The sequence below is a fragment of the Capronia epimyces genome (assembly GCF_000585565.1).
Source record: "Capronia epimyces CBS 606.96 chromosome Unknown aczIQ-supercont1.7, whole genome shotgun sequence".
Taxonomy (NCBI): domain Eukaryota; kingdom Fungi; phylum Ascomycota; class Eurotiomycetes; order Chaetothyriales; family Herpotrichiellaceae; genus Capronia; species Capronia epimyces.
The window spans coordinates 1,422,856-1,440,643 of record NW_006912910.1 but is presented as its reverse complement, the minus strand read 5'-3'; the positions used below and the strand labels follow the sequence as shown (position 1 = coordinate 1,440,643).

General features: G+C 51.6%; 7 protein-coding genes across 7 annotated transcripts; 2 read left to right on the top strand and 5 right to left on the bottom strand.

The window, feature by feature from the left end:
• Window positions 1–143: 143 nt before the first annotated feature.
• A1O3_08312 (uncharacterized protein) lies at window positions 144–1,115 on the top strand (the record flags this gene model as incomplete). Its single annotated transcript, XM_007738410.1, has 3 exons — window positions 144–260; window positions 313–816; window positions 876–1,115. 3 exons carry the CDS (start codon window positions 144–146, stop codon window positions 1,113–1,115), a joined length of 861 nt encoding a protein of 286 aa, XP_007736600.1.
• Window positions 1,116–1,847: 732 nt separating this feature from the next.
• Window positions 1,848–3,017, top strand: A1O3_08311 (mannitol-1-phosphate 5-dehydrogenase; the record flags this gene model as incomplete). Its single annotated transcript, XM_007738409.1, has 1 exon — window positions 1,848–3,017. The coding sequence occupies one exon, from the start codon at window positions 1,848–1,850 to the stop codon at window positions 3,015–3,017; it is 1,170 nt and encodes a 389-aa protein (XP_007736599.1).
• A 776-nt stretch (window positions 3,018–3,793) lies between these two features.
• Window positions 3,794–5,248, bottom strand: A1O3_08310 (uncharacterized protein; the record flags this gene model as incomplete). Its single annotated transcript, XM_007738408.1, has 1 exon — window positions 3,794–5,248. The coding sequence occupies one exon, from the start codon at window positions 5,246–5,248 to the stop codon at window positions 3,794–3,796; it is 1,455 nt and encodes a 484-aa protein (XP_007736598.1).
• A 1,797-nt stretch (window positions 5,249–7,045) lies between these two features.
• Window positions 7,046–7,775, bottom strand: A1O3_08309 (MADS-box transcription factor, other eukaryote; the record flags this gene model as incomplete). Its single annotated transcript, XM_007738407.1, has 3 exons — window positions 7,046–7,294; window positions 7,342–7,476; window positions 7,533–7,775. 3 exons carry the CDS (start codon window positions 7,773–7,775, stop codon window positions 7,046–7,048), a joined length of 627 nt encoding a protein of 208 aa, XP_007736597.1.
• Window positions 7,776–10,190: 2,415 nt separating this feature from the next.
• On the bottom strand, window positions 10,191–11,000 carry A1O3_08308 (uncharacterized protein; the record flags this gene model as incomplete). The annotated part of the gene is made up of 1 exon (XM_007738406.1): window positions 10,191–11,000. One exon carries the CDS (start codon window positions 10,998–11,000, stop codon window positions 10,191–10,193), a length of 810 nt encoding a protein of 269 aa, XP_007736596.1.
• A 930-nt stretch (window positions 11,001–11,930) lies between these two features.
• On the bottom strand, window positions 11,931–12,658 carry A1O3_08307 (uncharacterized protein; the record flags this gene model as incomplete). Its single annotated transcript, XM_007738405.1, has 2 exons — window positions 11,931–12,433; window positions 12,493–12,658. The coding sequence occupies 2 exons, from the start codon at window positions 12,656–12,658 to the stop codon at window positions 11,931–11,933; spliced, it is 669 nt and encodes a 222-aa protein (XP_007736595.1).
• Window positions 12,659–13,765: 1,107 nt separating this feature from the next.
• Window positions 13,766–14,805, bottom strand: A1O3_08306 (uncharacterized protein; the record flags this gene model as incomplete). The annotated part of the gene is made up of 2 exons (XM_007738404.1): window positions 13,766–14,722; window positions 14,764–14,805. 2 exons carry the CDS (start codon window positions 14,803–14,805, stop codon window positions 13,766–13,768), a joined length of 999 nt encoding a protein of 332 aa, XP_007736594.1.
• Between the last annotated feature and the right edge of the window lie 2,983 nt (window positions 14,806–17,788).

The following is a 17,788-nucleotide window of genomic DNA, read 5'->3' as shown; positions in this document are numbered from 1 at the left end:
ACCTCTCCAGTTATAGCGGAAAGCAGACAGCAGACAGCAGACAGCCTGGCCAGTGCACGCAGATGTTCCAGTGATATGAATTCCCAGCTCTACTCAATTCTTGCCACTCCTAAAACCGATCAAACAGCACAACAGACGCCAGTATGCGATTCTCCTCCATCCTTACTCTAGCTTGCGCTATTACCGCATTTGTGCTCTCTCTTCTCTGCATATTCGCAGGATCTAGCAAGTCTTTCCTTCAAAGAGCAGACTTGTTGACGGTGGGCATACTGAGAGCGCTCCTCAGCCAATCTCGGGCTAACGTATTCTAAGCTCAATATCTCTCGAATTGGCCACACCAGTATATTCAATACTTCTGACGGCGATGGTGGTTTCTTCAGCAATCTGGTCAATGACCTCGAAGGCGATCTCAACAGCCTGGTGAACAATGTGACTTCTGACATAGCAAGCGCTTTGAATCTGCCTGATTTTTTCAACGTTCATGTGATGGACTTCTGTGAGGGATCCTACCTGCCTAAACCCACTGTTCACAATGCGCGAGAGAATATCACTGCATGCTCCAACCGATCGACGGTGTTCCACTTTGACCCATCCAAGGTTATTCAAAAAAAGCTCCCTGATGGGATCACTTTAGAGGACATACACTGGCCGACTACGATTGAGGATACTGAGCACGACTTGAAAATTGTCAGCACAACAATGGTTGTGTTTTATATCATCGGGATTGCATTTGCGGGCATTGCTATCTTGACTGCGCTTTGGGGTATCTGGGCAGGTAGCCGATTGTCTGCGGTCGTGAACTTCTTTATCGATGTGGTACGTATAACAATAGGGAATCGCCCTTGTCCAGCATTGACTAACTGCCCTTTTTCCAGCTTGCCTTTGTCACCCTCGGCATTGCGTCGGCCATAGCCACTGCGATCATCGTCAAGGCTGTCGAGGTTATCAATAAATACGGAGACGATATTGGGATTGCGGCGTATAGAGGATCGAGGTTTTTAGGGATGACCTGGGGGGCAACAGCAGTCATGCTACTGGCGTCTATCGTTTCTGTTGCACAATGTTGTACGGGCGGTCGCAGACGTGAACGTTACAATGGCAAGGGAGCATCCTGATGACAACTAAGACAGTGGTTGCCCGATATTGTACCGTTGCCAGTGACTCTTACGGAATATATGGGCCTGAACTTGGAAACCGATGTTTAGACAAGATATCCATGATAGCTTGACATGCGTTTATGCTGATCACTGCATGTTGCCTGCGCCCGCCTCGGGCCTGTGTGCCTGTATTTACTAGTATGACGTAGATGGTCGGAACTTTCGTGCCCAAGCCACAGAGAGCCGGTCGGGTTTCAAGAGAAGCTAACGCTGCCTTAAACTGGAGAAGGCATAGCGTTTCCGCTCTACTGACCAATAGCATCTGGTATTTTACGCCCTGCTTCTCCCGTCACAGGTGACGCATGCGGGGCTGCAGCTTCACTCCCCGCCGACTGTGAATAGCAACCTTGGAGGATTTTAGGGTGTCGTCGCCTTAACATTCCATCACACATCTCAACCCAACAGCAGTTCCTTTTTGTTGACCGCACGCACGTTCAAAACAACCTACAGGTTATCAGCACCTGCCATCACCAGACATTTTGTCGGCATCACTCTCATTCCTACCACGCTGTCATCCCTCCCTCCCTTCTCTCCTCACCCCGAACAATCCGACGATCTGCTTGACTACACACGGTCAGTGCTGACGATCATTTTCGCACTTGCCATACACATCCATCCTTACTAACTTTTGGTGCATGTTAGATACCCCGTCGCCTCTCACATCCTCTACTCTCCCAACTCACTCTCAACATGTCTGGCACCGCTGTCCACTTCGGTGGTGGGAATATCGGACGCGGCTTCATCGCTGAGCTTCTGCACGAATCTGGCTTTGAAGTCGTCTTTGTTGATGTCGTTGACGACCTCATCAACAGAATCAACAACTCCAAATCGTACAAGATCACAGAAGTGGGTGCAGATGGAGAAAAGAGCAAGACCATCACAAACTACCGCGCCATCAATTCTAAATACAACCTGGATGAGGTGATCAAGACCATTGCTGAGGCTGATGTTGTCACCTGCGCCGTGGGTCCCAATGTCATGAAGTTCATTGCCAAACCAATTGCCGATGGGATTTCGGCCCGGACAAAGTCGAAGCCTCTGGCTGTCATCGCTTGTGAAAATATGATCAATGCCACTGATGCTCTCAAGGAGCTCATCACCGATCCAAAGAACTTGAAGCCAGCGGTACTCAAGGATCTCGACTCGAAGGCCGAGTTTGGCAATTCCGCTATTGACCGAATTGTCCCAACCCAGCCTGCCGATGCCAACCTCGATGTCGTCATCGAAAGCTTCTATGAGTGGTGTGTTGAGACTGTTGGTTTCAAGTCTGGTCATCCGGACATCAAGGGTGTTCACTGGGTCGAAGATCTGGAGCCGTACATCGAACGCAAGCTTTACACTGTCAACACAAGTCACGCCACTGCGGCATACTTTGGCTACTACAAAGGCACCAAGACGATCCACGAGGCCATGGAAGATCCCGAAATCAAACAAGAAGTTCACGAAGCCCTGGAGGAGACTGCGCACCTCATCAGCGGCAAGCATGATATCACCGAAGAAGAGCAGCAGAAATACGTCGACACCATTGTCTCTCGTATCTCTAATCCCCATCTCGAAGACGTTTGCGTCCGTGTCGGCCGTGCACCACTTCGCAAACTCAGCCGCAACGAACGATTCATTGGTCCTGCCGCCCAACTGGCTGAACGTGGGTATGATGTGACTGCTCTAGTCCGTGGTGTGGAGATGGCTCTTCGTTTCCAGAATGTCGAGGGCGACGCCGAGAGCAAGGAGTTGGCAGAGATCTTGAAGACCACATCTGCCGAGGAAGCAACCACCAAGCTCACCGGTCTGGAACCTGACCACCCTCTTTACGCCAAGATCTTGGAGAAAGTTGAACTGGTAAAGAATGACACAAAGTGACAGTCGAAAAGGATCAGGCACGACTAGCACGAGAAACATGAGTTACGGTTGACTTTGGCGGCGATGCAGAATGATACTGGAGCTTGATTGTACGCACTCGCGCGTATCATCCCATGCTGCCTAGATAGATTTGGCACAGCCAGTGCCTCTTTATTGTCGATGGCTAACCTGGTCTCAGACCAGTCAAGACTTCAAATAAGATATTCAACATAACAGTCCATATCTTTCGTGTGCCTCAGCTGTGACGTTACGCAAGTTCCTGGTGCTGTAGAATCGTGACATATGTAACTCCCAAGAGACACGAAATTATGTGTCATGATTCTCAGGCAGCTGGGTGTCAGGCTTGGCTGAGAATCAGGATCCTACGAGCGCTCATTTTGGGGAGCCAAAGGGTGCCGAAATCGATCTCCATCAATAGTTTGGAGTCTCGTTTTGCTCAAGATGTGGCCGTTCAAGTTCAGTGTCACCGAGGCGAGCGCTGGAAAGCAGGATGCGAGCAGTTCAGCCTTGCCTCAAGCAATGGGTTGAAGCCGGCTACAGGATCAGATAACGGGTCCGGACATGCGCCGGGCGACAAATCACTGATGGCTCAGAACGCAGACAGGGCACAACGGCAAGGCGTTACGGAGATGAGGTTATGCTCGGGGCTTGAAATGTGGCTCATTATTGATCATTAATTCACTCCTATATTCACCGATAAACTCGCTCCTGTAAAACACTGGTCATGGATGTCGACTAAGAATCACACCGTGGTGTCCCCTGCGTTATAGACTTGTTCATATATGCTCCCTGAGCCTGGCATAGCCTCGAGTTTTCCCAGCCTCTCCTTCCTGGTCACTGGTCTCGAATCCACCGTCGTACACCACCGGACCAATCGTTTTGACAATGCTCTTGACCACTTTCTCGTTGTTCACGTCGTCATTCCCATTCCCCGCTGGTCTCGCATTCATCTTTTCTCGCAGTGGCTGTGCCAGCAGCAGAATTGCCGTGTACAGGCCCATCTTCCTCCCACTTTGGATGGTGGCGCTGCTCATGCAGGCGATCGACCACGCCACCAACATGGCCGCCGACCAGAGAATCTGACAAATGACAATGAGACACAACAGCTCGTACGATGCACCCCATTGATAGCGGTTGCCGACGGGGACACAGATCATTTGGTCCCCGACCAGGGTGCTGAAGCCGTGGTTCTTGGCCGGGTCGATCGGGTAAAAGACGTCGTCGTAGTAGAAGCCCGCGTCGACGAGGGTGGAGTTGCTAATGGTGTACGTGGTACTGTTCACCACCAGCACGTCGTTCCGATCAGTCCCACTCCAGTTAGTGCCGTCGAGGTACATGATGTCGAGGTGCTCTTCGCTGACCTTCGCCGGGAGCTTGTGGATCTCCGAGACGTAGACGAACCACGGGTTCGGTTTATCCGCGAGGCCCGAGTTGGTGAACTTGTACGCCGCGCTATAGAGGTATTCGAGAACCGGCACGGTCGCATTGGTGGGGAGCTCGATCGCGTACGCGGTCGCACCGACGAGGGACGTCGACGCCGACACGATGGTGGGAAGGGCCAAGAGGTAAGAGACGGTCCCGATCAGCCACAGCAGCGTCAATTTGGAGCCGTTCTTGGAGAACAAGGCCAGCAGGTACGTCTTGAGTGACGACAAGCTGGTCGGGTCCACCGTGATCTTTGTGAACGTGGGATACGGTACGGGTTGCCTTTCGGCGAGGAAAGTAAAGACGTCGGTGTAAACGCGATAGGACATCCACCCCAACACGACTTGTCCGACGCGACCGACGACCAGGTCGAATGCAATGTCGACGATTTTGGCCGCTGTGAAGGACAGATCGCCCGTGCGGACGTTGATTTGAAAGAGGGTCGACCACGAGCTCCAGACCTCCTGGACGTCGCAAGCCGCAAGGTCTTCCAGGTCGAGGGACATGTCGATGTCGTAAAGCAGGCGATTGATCTTGAGCGCAAAAAGAAGGTGCACCATCAGTGGCCCAGTGACGCAGAAGACAATGAACCACGCCAACGGGTGGAGGAAGCGCCACGACAACAACCATCTCATCTGGACACCGGTCGTGGTGGTTGGCTGCGGCTGGGATCGTAAAGGAGGCTTGATGCTACTCGCAAGGCCACCGGGTTCATCACGCACGCTGTCCATGTCAATGACTGCATCTTCCGCATCCACTGCACCGCCGTCTCCCATCAGGCTGGCATGTTCGGCATTTTTCTCCATTGAGTGTGTCCACCGAAGAATGGAAATCTTCGCGCTGGGCTTCTTGCGGTCGATGGTGAAGGTGGAAAGTAGTAGTCGCTCAACGTTGCTGCCAACGAGGGCGGCAACGAGTCCCCTATACTTGGATTGATGTCGCCCCCGTGGCTCCCAGGTCGCATTTGAAACAGGGATGCTGAAGAGATTAATAAGGCCACCCAGCTAACGTGGTCGCCCTACTCGTACCAGCACCCCTCTCGGACACAGCCCCGACCCGGAGTAGGGGGTTAGTCTGTTTGATTTGTCCATGTCCATGGATGAGGAAATCGCATACAAAACCTGGTGGCAACACAGCCCTAGTCCATACCACGAGTGCAGCGGTGCATTCAGTATACCACAATACTCAGCAGCGAATCTTGTCCTCTCCACGGAGTAAATGACTTCGGCTTTCCGACCCTGAGGTGTGCCCTGCGTAGCGCGTGAGACCAGTCCTCAGCGGCTCGGCCAGCGGAGGGTCCCACAACTTGACCCCAGGTTCCCGGTTTTTGGTGTTTCACATAATATACGTAGCTTATTAGTGAAGCCTTGTGCGCAACGTGGGCGCCCGTGAGACTGGGGTCCGGGCGGGAGCGAGTCGACTTAATGGTGATCAGGGGGATAGCAAAGAGGCGGTAGGTACGGTGTACGAGTAGAGTATCTAGATGTTAGCCCGAAAAAAATGACCGGATGTCCACACTTATCTGTATTCTGTATCCGTACTCTGTACTCCCACCAGTATCCAGTATCCAGTATCCGAACGGGGTATACGTACATACACCCCCAGACCACTCAGTGATGACGGTTCCTCTTGTCCCTCCTTCCTCGATTCGACTGCAGTGGCTGGGCTCAACAACCTGCGCAGACAGAAGTGCCTCTACGGCGATGCTCTAGGACCCTCGATGCATTGTGTGCCGGTGTGCCGGTCGGTCGGTCTGGTATGGCAAATAGCACAGCGAGCAGAGTCTGCGCTGCTGGATCACGGGAAGTAACAGGACATCGGCGTCGTGAATGGTCTCGCGTTTGGGCGGAGAAATTGGCCATGTGGCTAACATGTACCTGGCAGTGACCGGAGAGAACAGTCAGCGCTGCCGACGGAGGAATGTAGCGCCACCAATGCTATTACTGACGATGCGCTAGCCGAGAAGATGGCTCAGCAGAACATGGGATGCAAAGAATCATTCAGTTGGATCACATGAGACTACAGAGAAAATCAAGGACAGAGCATCCGAGAAGATGAAAGATCATCCGTAGAAAAGAGGGCTCCCAGACAGGGAGCTAGCAAGACGGAGCGAAAATTGAAGACAGGCCTCAAGTCACAAGCTGACCCAACAACAGAGATCAAGTGCAACATCATGCAATAGTCAAACTCAAGATATGGTGCCGACGGTGAACTGGTATGAACCTTGGGTTTGGCATATCTCTGCCCGGAAAAGCATGACATGGTCATGATTCGCACACTTATTCACTTGGCCTTGGACCTTCGTCCGCCTTGTCATCCCATCCAGTCGCAGAAGGATAAACTCATACAGAGAGAGCAAGTGGGGAAACCGGAGCTCAACTCGCAGCTACATTGAAGCACACAATTTGGTCCAGGCTTCGGTGTTGATGATGGTAGGGACCCAAAAACGCCGATTAGGTAGAGGAAGGTTTGGGATTTGCGTCGGTGGAAAGTTGCACATCTGCCTCGTGAAGTATCTCTGCTGACAGTGAAACATGGCAGACCGCCTAAGAGTCAACCTCCGCATTTCATGGGGTATCATTATGTGGATAGATTTTCCATTATCATGCACGTTGATGTTGAGGCATCTGTGGCATACCCGCATATTGTCCGCTCTGGTTTTGCTGTTGCAATTGTTGATAGTACAAGGCTTGCTGCTGTTGCTCTTGAGTCATGTAGCCACCGTGAGCAGTAGGCCGAGGCATGCCAGCAGCTGCCGAAGGCATCGTAGGAACGTCATCGGGTGAAGCAACATCGTCTGCGGCGTCGACACCGTTCTCAGTACCGGAGGGCTCTGGAGCATTTAAACATGCCTAGTGACCATTAGAATGTGGATGTAAACTGAAGGGAATGAATGTACCTGGATCAGATTTTTGCCTTCGGCCTTGGTGACAAGAGGTTGAAGCTTGGGCGTGGTGAATGTGTAGACGAGGCCAGTCTCGGAGACAACAAGGAGCAAGACTTGAGTTCCAGTAAGGACCGAGAGTTCATAAGCCTGTACACGGAGTCAGTCTTCGGGTTCATGATATGACGAGACCAGCGCCAATCTACCTTTTTCATGATGCCAGCTTTTCTCTTGGAAAATGTAATATGACGGCGGGATTTGTCTTGGATGAACTTGATTTCAATCTTTCTCCGTTCTCTTCCTCCCTTTTCATCATCATCGTCGTCGTCGTCACCTGCCAAGGAAGTTCTCGGTCGTTTGGTTCCACGTGCGTCGACACCATTGCCAGTAAGGTCGTCGCCGGGGGAAGGCTGGTCAATACCAGCAGTGGGATCGGTGATGTCCGCCATGATCTGTTCTTGGGATTGAATCAGGTCTGACAATGTCTGCCTAAACAAGTAAAGTGTCAACAGACGAATGCGGAAGTAGCGGTCGGGTTGTATACCTGCTCCGAAAAATTTAAGAAGAGACCTTGGAACACGGCTTCGGTTGGGTGGCCTGATATAGGAAGTGACCGTCAGTGAATATTCAGTATCGCGTGAAACAGTGAACGATTGTAGATGACGCGACAAATGGTGTTGACGACATAAAAGTGAAAATGTATTCCACATAGATCGGACTGAAGGAGCACGTCACGTTCACGTACAAGGACGGGTGCAGAGTGAAGGCGCACGCGCTTGCGCAGGGCGACTGAGCGAGGAAAATCTGGGGAATGACCAGCAAATGGATCCTGATCAAGCTTTTGTGGATGATCAAGATGTGCGACAGTCAAGCTGCAATGGGATAGAGAAGTGGGTTTGGGAGCCAGAAGAAGTAACCTCTTTCTGTATGGCTGGTTGTTGAGATTTGGAAGGTCGGGGCAGAAAAAAAGAGAAAAGGGTTTGGTGTTGTTTTGGACGGGGGAGAGAGGTAGGGACTGCCAGTGCGGTGAGTGCGGGAGCCGGGAGTGTTCGGCAGAATAATCCAGAGGCGATAGTGCAGACTTGTGCAGTGCTGAATAGTGAAGAGGAGAATGCATTTAACGTTGGGGTGGAGGCCAGTGCCCGTCAATGGTGGGGTTTCGGTGGGTTGCAGTCAAGTCGCAGGGTGGCACCGCCGATAAGCTTAGTGGGAGGAGGGGCCAGACCCGGGCCAGGAGTCAAGACGATAGGGCCTGTGAGCTTCTCGAGGGAAGGGCTGAGAGCCCAAAGGCAGGCCTGGAGTGCGGTCGAAGAGGCCTGGAGAAGGCAAATGCCACCGCGGTGGCTGGGGGTGCCAGCAGTGGCTCGTCGAAGACCGCATCAACCCTTTCATTCTTCAGGAGCAGAACTACCATCGACTAGTAGTCTTCTCCTGTAGTAGGTTGGAGTTGGCTTTGTCCTCGTCGGCTCGAGAGGTCATTCCCAGCCCCCGCCCCATTAGAGGACTCGAACACGAACAAGAGAGTAGCGACCGTGGACAGATCAATTTGTTATTGTGCATGGTCTTCAGGCTTTCACAGGTGTCGTGTCGGTGTCGATCTCAATGGAGAACGATGAAAGGGTGATCGTCGTGTTCGATGCAAGAGGAAAGGACAAAGCAACAAACACAAATGACACGACGTACCGTTGACTTTGGATAGAAGGGTCTGACCCGTTGACTGACTGGAGCCACCAAGGTGCCCCAGGGAGGAAAGGTGAGCCGGTTGAGAGTGTAATCGAGCAGATGGATGGTTGGTGGTCAATTACTGGGAAGGCTGGCGGTGGTTGCACGGGGAGGCTTGAAGCACCCGGGCACTCACTCGACTGACTGATTGATGATTGACGGAGGAGGGACTGAATGTGGACGAGAGAGGAAAGAGAGTCGGAAAGGGCATAGCGGCAGCTGCCTGCCTTTTGTAGACCGAGGGCTCTTGGGCAACGAGTGGCAGCCACCGCGGGAGGGCGCCTGTGATTGGCCTGATTTCATGCTGCGGATCATTCTTTCCCCGACTGCCCGGACATCCATCCCAGCTGCAGACGCCAGTGGCCAGCCAGCGACACGAGCCCACGCCGGCGTAATGGTGGATGTCTGGTTCCTCCACTGGCGTTATAATTATTGTCGCCCCTCCAGTAGTAGATTGCGGCCTGCAGAACTAGTCTCGGTCAGTGCTTTGTCTGCTAGACTGCTAATTATTAGCCCCCCTTCGTCCTCGCCCTAGGGCCTAAGCAGCCTACCCACGGGCAGTGCCCCCAGTGCCTGCCTGGACGAGATTCCAGGCCTTCGACCCTGCTCGTCCATTCGAATCACCATCCATCAAATGATCCCGTACCAGCTCTCTCTCTGCCCACTACGATACTCAATACGACGACTACAAAGCATGCTGATTCATCCACTATCAGCAAGCAGTGTGCCACACGGCCTCCACCATGATTTACTTCCAACTTCTACCCTTCGCCGCCCGTGACATGTCGCCACTGGGATGAAGGCTAACAATGGCAGAGGCACGTAGCGCAGCTGGAGTGCCCTTTTTCTCGCATATTTGGAGGGATCTATATGCTAAAAATTAGGATATTTCTTCTAGGGTGTTTGTAGAGTGTACTATCGAGATGCTTGGAAGCATATTTGACTTTATGAATGCGATCAAAGCCAATATCGGATAAATTGCCTTTAATATTAGCACCCACCCTGAAGCACTGGCTTAGGAGCCTCCTCTAACGGTCGATCAAATGCGACGTCTCTACAGACGCACTGTAAATTGGCTGGCTAAGACAGGACAACCTTATGCCGAGTACAAACTCATTTCCTCTTATATGATACAGCATACCTTATGGAGGAACCTCTTTGCCTCCCCAATCCCAACATCTACCGCGGCCGTCTTGCTGCAAGCGTCTGATAACGTCGATCATCTTCTCTGCGCTGAATTCTGGACTGAACAGCCGTTCTTGGGGAGTGCTGCCCCAGAATTCCTCGCTTAGGCCAGTCTTTACTGTGCCAGGGTGCAAACCGATGCACATGGCATTCGCTGCGCTTTGCATTTGAACATAAATGTCGGTCGACTTGACTAACTGATTGACTCCAGCCTTGGAAGAACGGTAGCTGTACCAGCCGCCCAGTCGATTATCCCCTATTGATCCTACTCTTGCGCTCATCAGAGCCAATACAGCCGAGTCCGGCAGTCCGTCCAGTTTCGACAGTTTTGCCGATTGTCTCGGAAGAAACCCACAGAAGTGTTTCACCAGCATCATGGGTGCCAACAGATTGAGCTTCAGTGTCTGCAGAGCCACGTCGTATTCGATCTTTTCTGGTGCCTTCTCCGGGACCAACATGCCGGGAATGATAAGGCCCAACCGTAGGTGAGCAGTCTTATCCTTGCGCCTATCGTTATAACGCTCTTTGCAATATCCGGCCAAGTCGGAAATTGAAGCTTCGGATAGAACATCACATCTCTGTACATCGAGCCGGCCAGATTGCGCTTCAGTCAAATCCAGCGATGAAATGAGCCTCTCCCTGGAGCCGGGAAGATCCAACCGTGCAGTTGCTACAATGGTGACGCTCGTTGGCAAAGTCTGGAGAAGTCGACGAGTCAAAGCAAACCCAATGCCTCTCGAGGAGGGTGTGACCAGTGTCCAGGCCATCTTCGTTGACCCTCGTAAGTCCAGGGATGTGCTTGTTGTATTGTTGCCAATGGTAGGACCCGCTGCGCCGTTGGCTGTTGGCCGAGGAGTCGTAGAGCTGTGTTGGATCCTGCGTTGTTCATTCTACCATGTTCGAATTGCTCGATGTATAGTCCACCCAACCGTGTGTGTACTCTAAAACAAAAGGTACAGTGACTGTAGGATTTGGATAAGTGAGGAACGATCGTGGTTGGAAACACTCTGTATCGTTTAGGCGACGGCAGCATGCCATTCTCACATAGACTCCTCGCAGTTCACGGAGTACAGGACTTCAACCTAGCACAGAGACCTTTAAGTCTTTATGGGAACGCCGTAGCAGCATTGGCCACGCGGCGCTAGGATCTCAATGCGTACCAATACTAATAGTGATGATGTCGTTGATCGGGCGCCGTCATGCGTTGGGTACTCCAGCTTCTCCAATTGCCAGCCTGTTGTTAGGTACCTTATGTGCTTCGTACCAAGACTTTGTTCCTTTCTCATCTTTGATATCCCAAGGCAGATTTGCTGCCTTTGGGCATTGGATACGCTTTCCTCTTTGGCGGGAGAGTTGGTTATTATGCGCAATGATGAACTCCATGGATACACGCTACTTAAACAATCCAAGCCAACATCGATAATGAGTAGTTGCTTTCGTCTTGTATTCATTGTTCAATGGGTGTGCGTCTATGACACTCTTGATTCACTCCATCATAACATCTAGGAATCTCTGGAGCCTATATTCAAGAAGAAACATGGTCGTACTTTACACCTCAACTGCGGCCGATCATACCCTGGCATCCATTCTTCCTTCTCCTGTCAGGCCAAGACTATGGTGAAATCCACCTTTTCCAACCACGCATGCCTTGTCTCACCCAGAACCAGGACGGTCTTTGAGGTCCTCACAGGTTTCCTTCAGATTGGTCCGAAACCCGTCTTTTCGTCGATCAGCCTGTAACGTTCCTTCTCTTTACGGTCCCTGATCAAACACAGGGCAGCCAACAAGAGCATCATGTCGACCGCGACAAAGCCGAAGAACGTAGTGAAGACGATATCCAAGAACCGGCTAGCAAATACACCGAAGGGAGTGACACAAGGTCCAAGGCGCGCGGCGGTCGCAGCGCTGGTGCAAGTGGCATCCTTTACAAAAAGCGCCGGATTATTGTATCCGCAGCACTGAAACTTGGCCTGCAGCATGGACACTGTCGAGGCGGGCTGCTTGTTCCAGATCGGAGCGAGGTTCTTGTGGATTTCCAGGGTGGAGAACCAGATGGCCAGCCCGATGCCCAGTGTCATAAGCGCAGCTATGATGACACCGCCGACGTGGAGTTTGAGGAAGGTGCGGTTGGATTTGAGGAAAAACGAGGGGACGGACAGTAGGAAGGTGACGAACATGACCACCGAGTTGGCCATGCTGGCTGTAACAAAGTCGTCAGCTTTCCTGATAGCAGAAAATTGTATAATTTGGGAAGCCTACCTGTTAGCGGACAGTGGTCGAGGAGCAGATTTGACGCAATATTGTCCACATTGGTGTTATTCTTGATGTTGGCCTGCGTGAAGAGTGGGATGAAGAGGTGCAGTCCACCACACAGAAGGAACACGACGTCAAAGGCGATAAAAACGAGGAGGATCTTGTTGGCCATGACTGTTGCTGAGGGCGTGGGTCGGACGGTGTTTGCGCAAGCCCGGGAGAAGGATCAAGGATGTTGCGTTATCAAGGAATGGACGGAGTTCTGTAGGCTCAAATGAAAGAGGGGGCGAGACCTGCTCGACAAGTTTGCTACAGTGCTGGCTTGAAATAGTTGAGCTCCTAACGTAAGTATTGTGAAGTCCTGTACAAAAAAGAGAAAAACGAAGGTGAAGTGTTTGGAAGATACGAAGAAGAAGAACGAAACCACCGCGGCGCACAAAAAAAGGAGCGCAAGGAGAGTTGAAGCGGTGTCAGAAGGGCATTGGTGCAGGACTGTGGTGTTGAAGCATTGACGTGACAAAGGGGGGGCGGCTCCTGTCTCGGATTGTTTCATCTTTCCCCACCAGATGGTGAAAAGGGCGGCTTTGCTGAAGCCACCCGATATATCACCTGATGCTTTCGAGCCAGTACAGCAGAGAAGCTCTCTCTTGAGAGCATCTCACAGATGCATATACTATAGGAGGTCAGGGTGAATATAAAGAAGCGGGAGGGACATCCTGGAGGGAAGCCACGCTCAGTCACGCTTTACGGAGTACAGTTTCCGTATATCGGCGTCACATGTCACCGCCCTTCGGAACGGCCTTACAATCTTCCGTCTTTCATCTCCGTACCATTTCCCCCCTAAGGCCCCCCTGAAGTTCGCCTAGAATAGTCCGTACAAAAAAGTGATATCCAGTCAGCGGTGGCCTAATATGGCCTCTGGAGGCTGTGGAAATCTCCCTCTTTGTCCTCATCACTGTACTGTGTACGGAGTACTCTGTACTATTTGGTCTGTAAGGAGTAGGAGATTGTCACTGAGGAGTTGCCAAGGGCAATTGGCGTGTCCGACTTCTCACTGCAAAGCTCCGATGCTGGATGCTGTAAGCCCGCCTCCCCGGCAAGGCTGCGCTGGTAAGACGAGCATTGGTTTTCCACCTGGAAACAGATACCCTGATTCATCGTTATTTGGATCTGAGTGCAGTTCCTCCGTAAACTGTTGTGGAATGAAATCTTTCGCCTATCGATGCGACATCGGTTTGCCCGTGGACTGGTGGGAAGACTCGATGAAAGTATCCGTCATTCATACTCCGTTGCTTTGCGTTATCGTCGTCACCGGCCATTTAATCTGTTCTTGCCAGCTGTCAGGTAGAGACTCCTCAACCGTCGCGAGCATGTACTTGGCCCATCCATTGATAAACCAAGTATCGTTTTCATGCGACTCTCCCCAGTATATGAGCACGCAGTAATGGGCTAAGATCGTCATAGCCTCGGGTTGCTTCTCGCCTAGAAGGTCGAGAAACTTGGGCGGAAGATTGAGTGGCCACACGAATGTCGCCAGGACTGTTCCGTCACCCCGTTGCCTAAGTAGTGAAGCTTGGACAAACGTGCTAAGTAGTGAATGGATGGCGAGGTCGTATGCTTGGGATGTTTCTTTGTCATGCTCTGGAGAGCTGCAGATTCGAAAAAGCTTGGTGATTTGATCCGTATCGGGGAAGATATACGCTGCGGTAGTCTCTATGTGCCCCATCTCATCCAACAATGGTTTCAGAAAGCTGCACCGGATGGTTTCGGCGTACAAGTTCAATACCACGTTTGCTCCTCTTAGCAGATAGAACCAACGTAGCACATCAGTCGTAAAGTCCTTGGGTGTTTCCTTGGCGCTTGAAGCAAAGGTGAGGATTATAAGCAAGCAGGAGAAGGCGAACATAGCATGGCAGTTGGTTTCATCAACTTTGGCAAGTGTATCGTGGAACTCTGAAAGACCAATGCTCTGATGCGTGGTTCCTATCAATTCATAGTCGGCCCTCTTGTCAGGATGAAGATAGGCCAAATGGAAAGCTGACACGGCCAGAATGCCACGGAGGAGAAAATGGTGTTTGAACCCCAGCTTCACTACGTGTACTTGCCACAGGGCGAGCGCTTCGGCGGTCTGGGCATTGGCCAAATCCGGTGCAACCACGCTGGTGAAATGGTGCATCAATCTCAACTCGGTAATGTCGAGATCTGTTGTTTGCTTGGTGCTAACCAGGTCAGGTTGCTGAAAAGGATCAACCGCGCTTTGCGAGGGTGTCCGCCCACAGAGTGATGCTGGCTGACCAGACTGCTGCCGAGGATCGGCATGGCTGCCCGGAGATTTGCTAGCACCAGGTGACAGAGAGAAATCACAAACGATCTGACGCCGTTCACAATTCGAACAAGTGGGGTGAACCTCGTCGCACTTTTGGCAGTGTAAGCATTTCGGATGGTACCGCGGAATTCAGCAAGACTCTGACCTTGATGCGCCGGATCTTGCACTGACTGCACCCGTTCTTCGACTTTGTATGAGAACGTCGCTGGCCCTTTGACGGCATGAGCGACAGTGGTTCTTGTTCAAAGAAGTGAGGAGATGGATGGGTTATGACATTTGCAGGGATCTTGTGGTTGCCGAGGGACTATATGGTGACAATGGTCCGGCTGAGAGAGAAGTGCAAGAGTGGCCAGTTAATGGAATGGAAACTGCAAGGCTACAACAGCAACAAGAAGAGGACGGTAAAGATAAGAGAATGTTGCTGACATTCGCCGATGCACATTGGAAGATTCGATCAAATCAGGCTCCCAAATTTTTGCAGAAGTGGCTCTGCAATACTCACTTCAATGTAGATGAAGCTGGGGCCTGAGGCTCCTCAGGCCGGGCGCTGCCAAGCTCCGCCATTGAACTTGGAGACGAATTCGAGAGGTCTCCCTTGGCGAGAGCCAGGTCCGTTCCCATACCCAGTAATAAGGAATTTTTCTGACCAGAACCAGACGACTACCGTATCTATTGCCCCTTCTACCTGAAACCGCAGTGCTCCTGAGATGCTTGATGACTATGGTGACTATGGCAACAATGGCGACTATCCTTGAACGCCACAATTTGTAATGCTGCACGAATACGAGGCACAACGGCTGACAGGCGGTATCTTCCGAGGTTTGGAAAAAAAGCGCGACAATCGACAATCTGGGGAATTTTCGCGGGTTTGTGAGCACTGCATGATTTAACATCTAGAGCTCTCGGATCGCAATGGTCCCAACTCTTTGAAAATCCTGTATTTCGATGCGACAATCGTGCTTTCTACAAGCATTATTGCGCCCCGAGCTCATGCCTTCCAGAGATGGCGGATCACGAAGCGGACATTCTGCTCCAGCCGAACTTTGCTATCTACCACCGCGGCTGAAATCGAGCGATCACCAACCGATTCCCTCTCACTACGTCCTCAAGCCGTTGACGCTCATCTGCAGCAGTTGACGGGCTCCCCTGTCGCGCCAAACGTTTCAAGCAAATTCACTCCGAGCTCAAAATATCTTCCTGTCTCCTGGCCCGGCTGTGGTGCCCTTACCCAAAATGTCGACCATGGCCTGGCCGGGTATTATACCTTGTCGAGAAAGGCGGTGAGGAAAAACATAAGAAGCCTCAAATCTGAAACACTTCACCAAGGTAACCATCATGGAAGAGATGGGGATGTCGAAGAATCAGGAGCGCAATCCCAAGATGACAACCCGCAACACCTTAGAAGCATCAACGCCGACGCAGAGTTGCCCGCAGCTACTCCCATATGCGATAGATGCCATTATTTGATATATGGTTCTCGTGGTGTTCCCATTTCGCATCCTTCGATAGAGGCTATTGCAGACTCAGTCGCTAAGTCGCCTTTCACCAGAAATCATGTCTACCACGTCGTGAATGCGGCAGACTTCCCAATATCTGTCATACCCTCCATCTACAGACATCTATCATTAGCAAAGCCGCGATCGCAAAACCGGAGATCTCAGCATTCCTTTTCCACGAGACCCTCTATTTCGTTCATCATTACCCGGTCCGACCTCCTCGCACCCACAAAGGAGATAGTGGACAGCATGATACCCAAGTTTATATCAGTTCTTAGAACTGTATTGGGACGAATAGGCCGAAAATTAAGACTCGGCAATATTCATCTAGTTTCGTCTAAGAGAGGCTAGTGGACGAAAGATATCAAGGAGACCATCCGCAGTAGAGGCGGCGGCAATTGGCTGATTAGGAGTTCAACGTGGGCAAATCGAACCTTTTCGAAGTTTTGTTTCCAAAGGGCTCGCACGACGAAGCACCTTCATATGGGGAGCTTCACCGACAGCAAGACATCGAGGGCCGTGGGAAAGCTCTCAACGCCTCTTTCTTTTCCGAGAAGGGGTTGCTGCCCCCTGCTCAGCCGGAAGTTGCTTTCCCAACCCTGCCTTTGGTCTCAAGCCTTCCTACCACTACAGCCTCCCCAATCCGCCTTCCCTTCGGCAACAACAAAGGGGAACTAATTAATATACCGGGTCTAGAACGTGGCGGGCTCGACCAGTATATTAAGATTAAGGACCGAGCTGATCTTGTTATAGTGCACCGTCCAACTATGTCTTAATATATCCTCAAAGCCGGCTAATTCTTACTCCTCTTCGAATCACACCGATCCTGGACAAGGATGATCGCAGCACGACTATACTCGCTTATCCCTTCGTACTACTCAAGACGTATATCACCTCGATAGAAAAGCAGAGGGAACTTAAACTCAACAGCGTGAGAGTGGTATAGAGTCGATCCTTATGGACGACGCTGGGCCAGCCATCTTATGTACTCGCTGGTCGATTTAGGCTGTAGACAGACGTCATAAAATCTAGGGCTGGGTTAATGATCAGAGCTAGGGTCAATCCGGACAAACTACCTTTCCACATATACGCAACAGATATTCTCATCGAAGGGGTTGGCTGGTAGGTGGCTGGGTAGAACTAGTTTGCCAAGTCAGGAAAACCAAGCGCTTCCCTCCAATGGAGGTTCCTACAGAAAGCCCTTCCTACTCAAGTGCTGCAGAGTTAGCCGCGCCTACGACAGCAGCCGGTTCCATCGAGACGAGCTGATTTATTCCTTTTGGAGGAGAGCAGGCGACATCTGACCTGACGCCGCTCGCAGCATCGACCTTCCCCGAGGTTGAGATTTTCACCCCTAACGGAAAGTACGTAGGCCAACGAACTTGTCTTGATATCTGGCAAATGTGGGACTCGGGCAAGCCTCAAAAAGCGATAAAGACTGCACGCCTTCGAAAGCCCATGGCTGGGGCCAAGAAGCGAG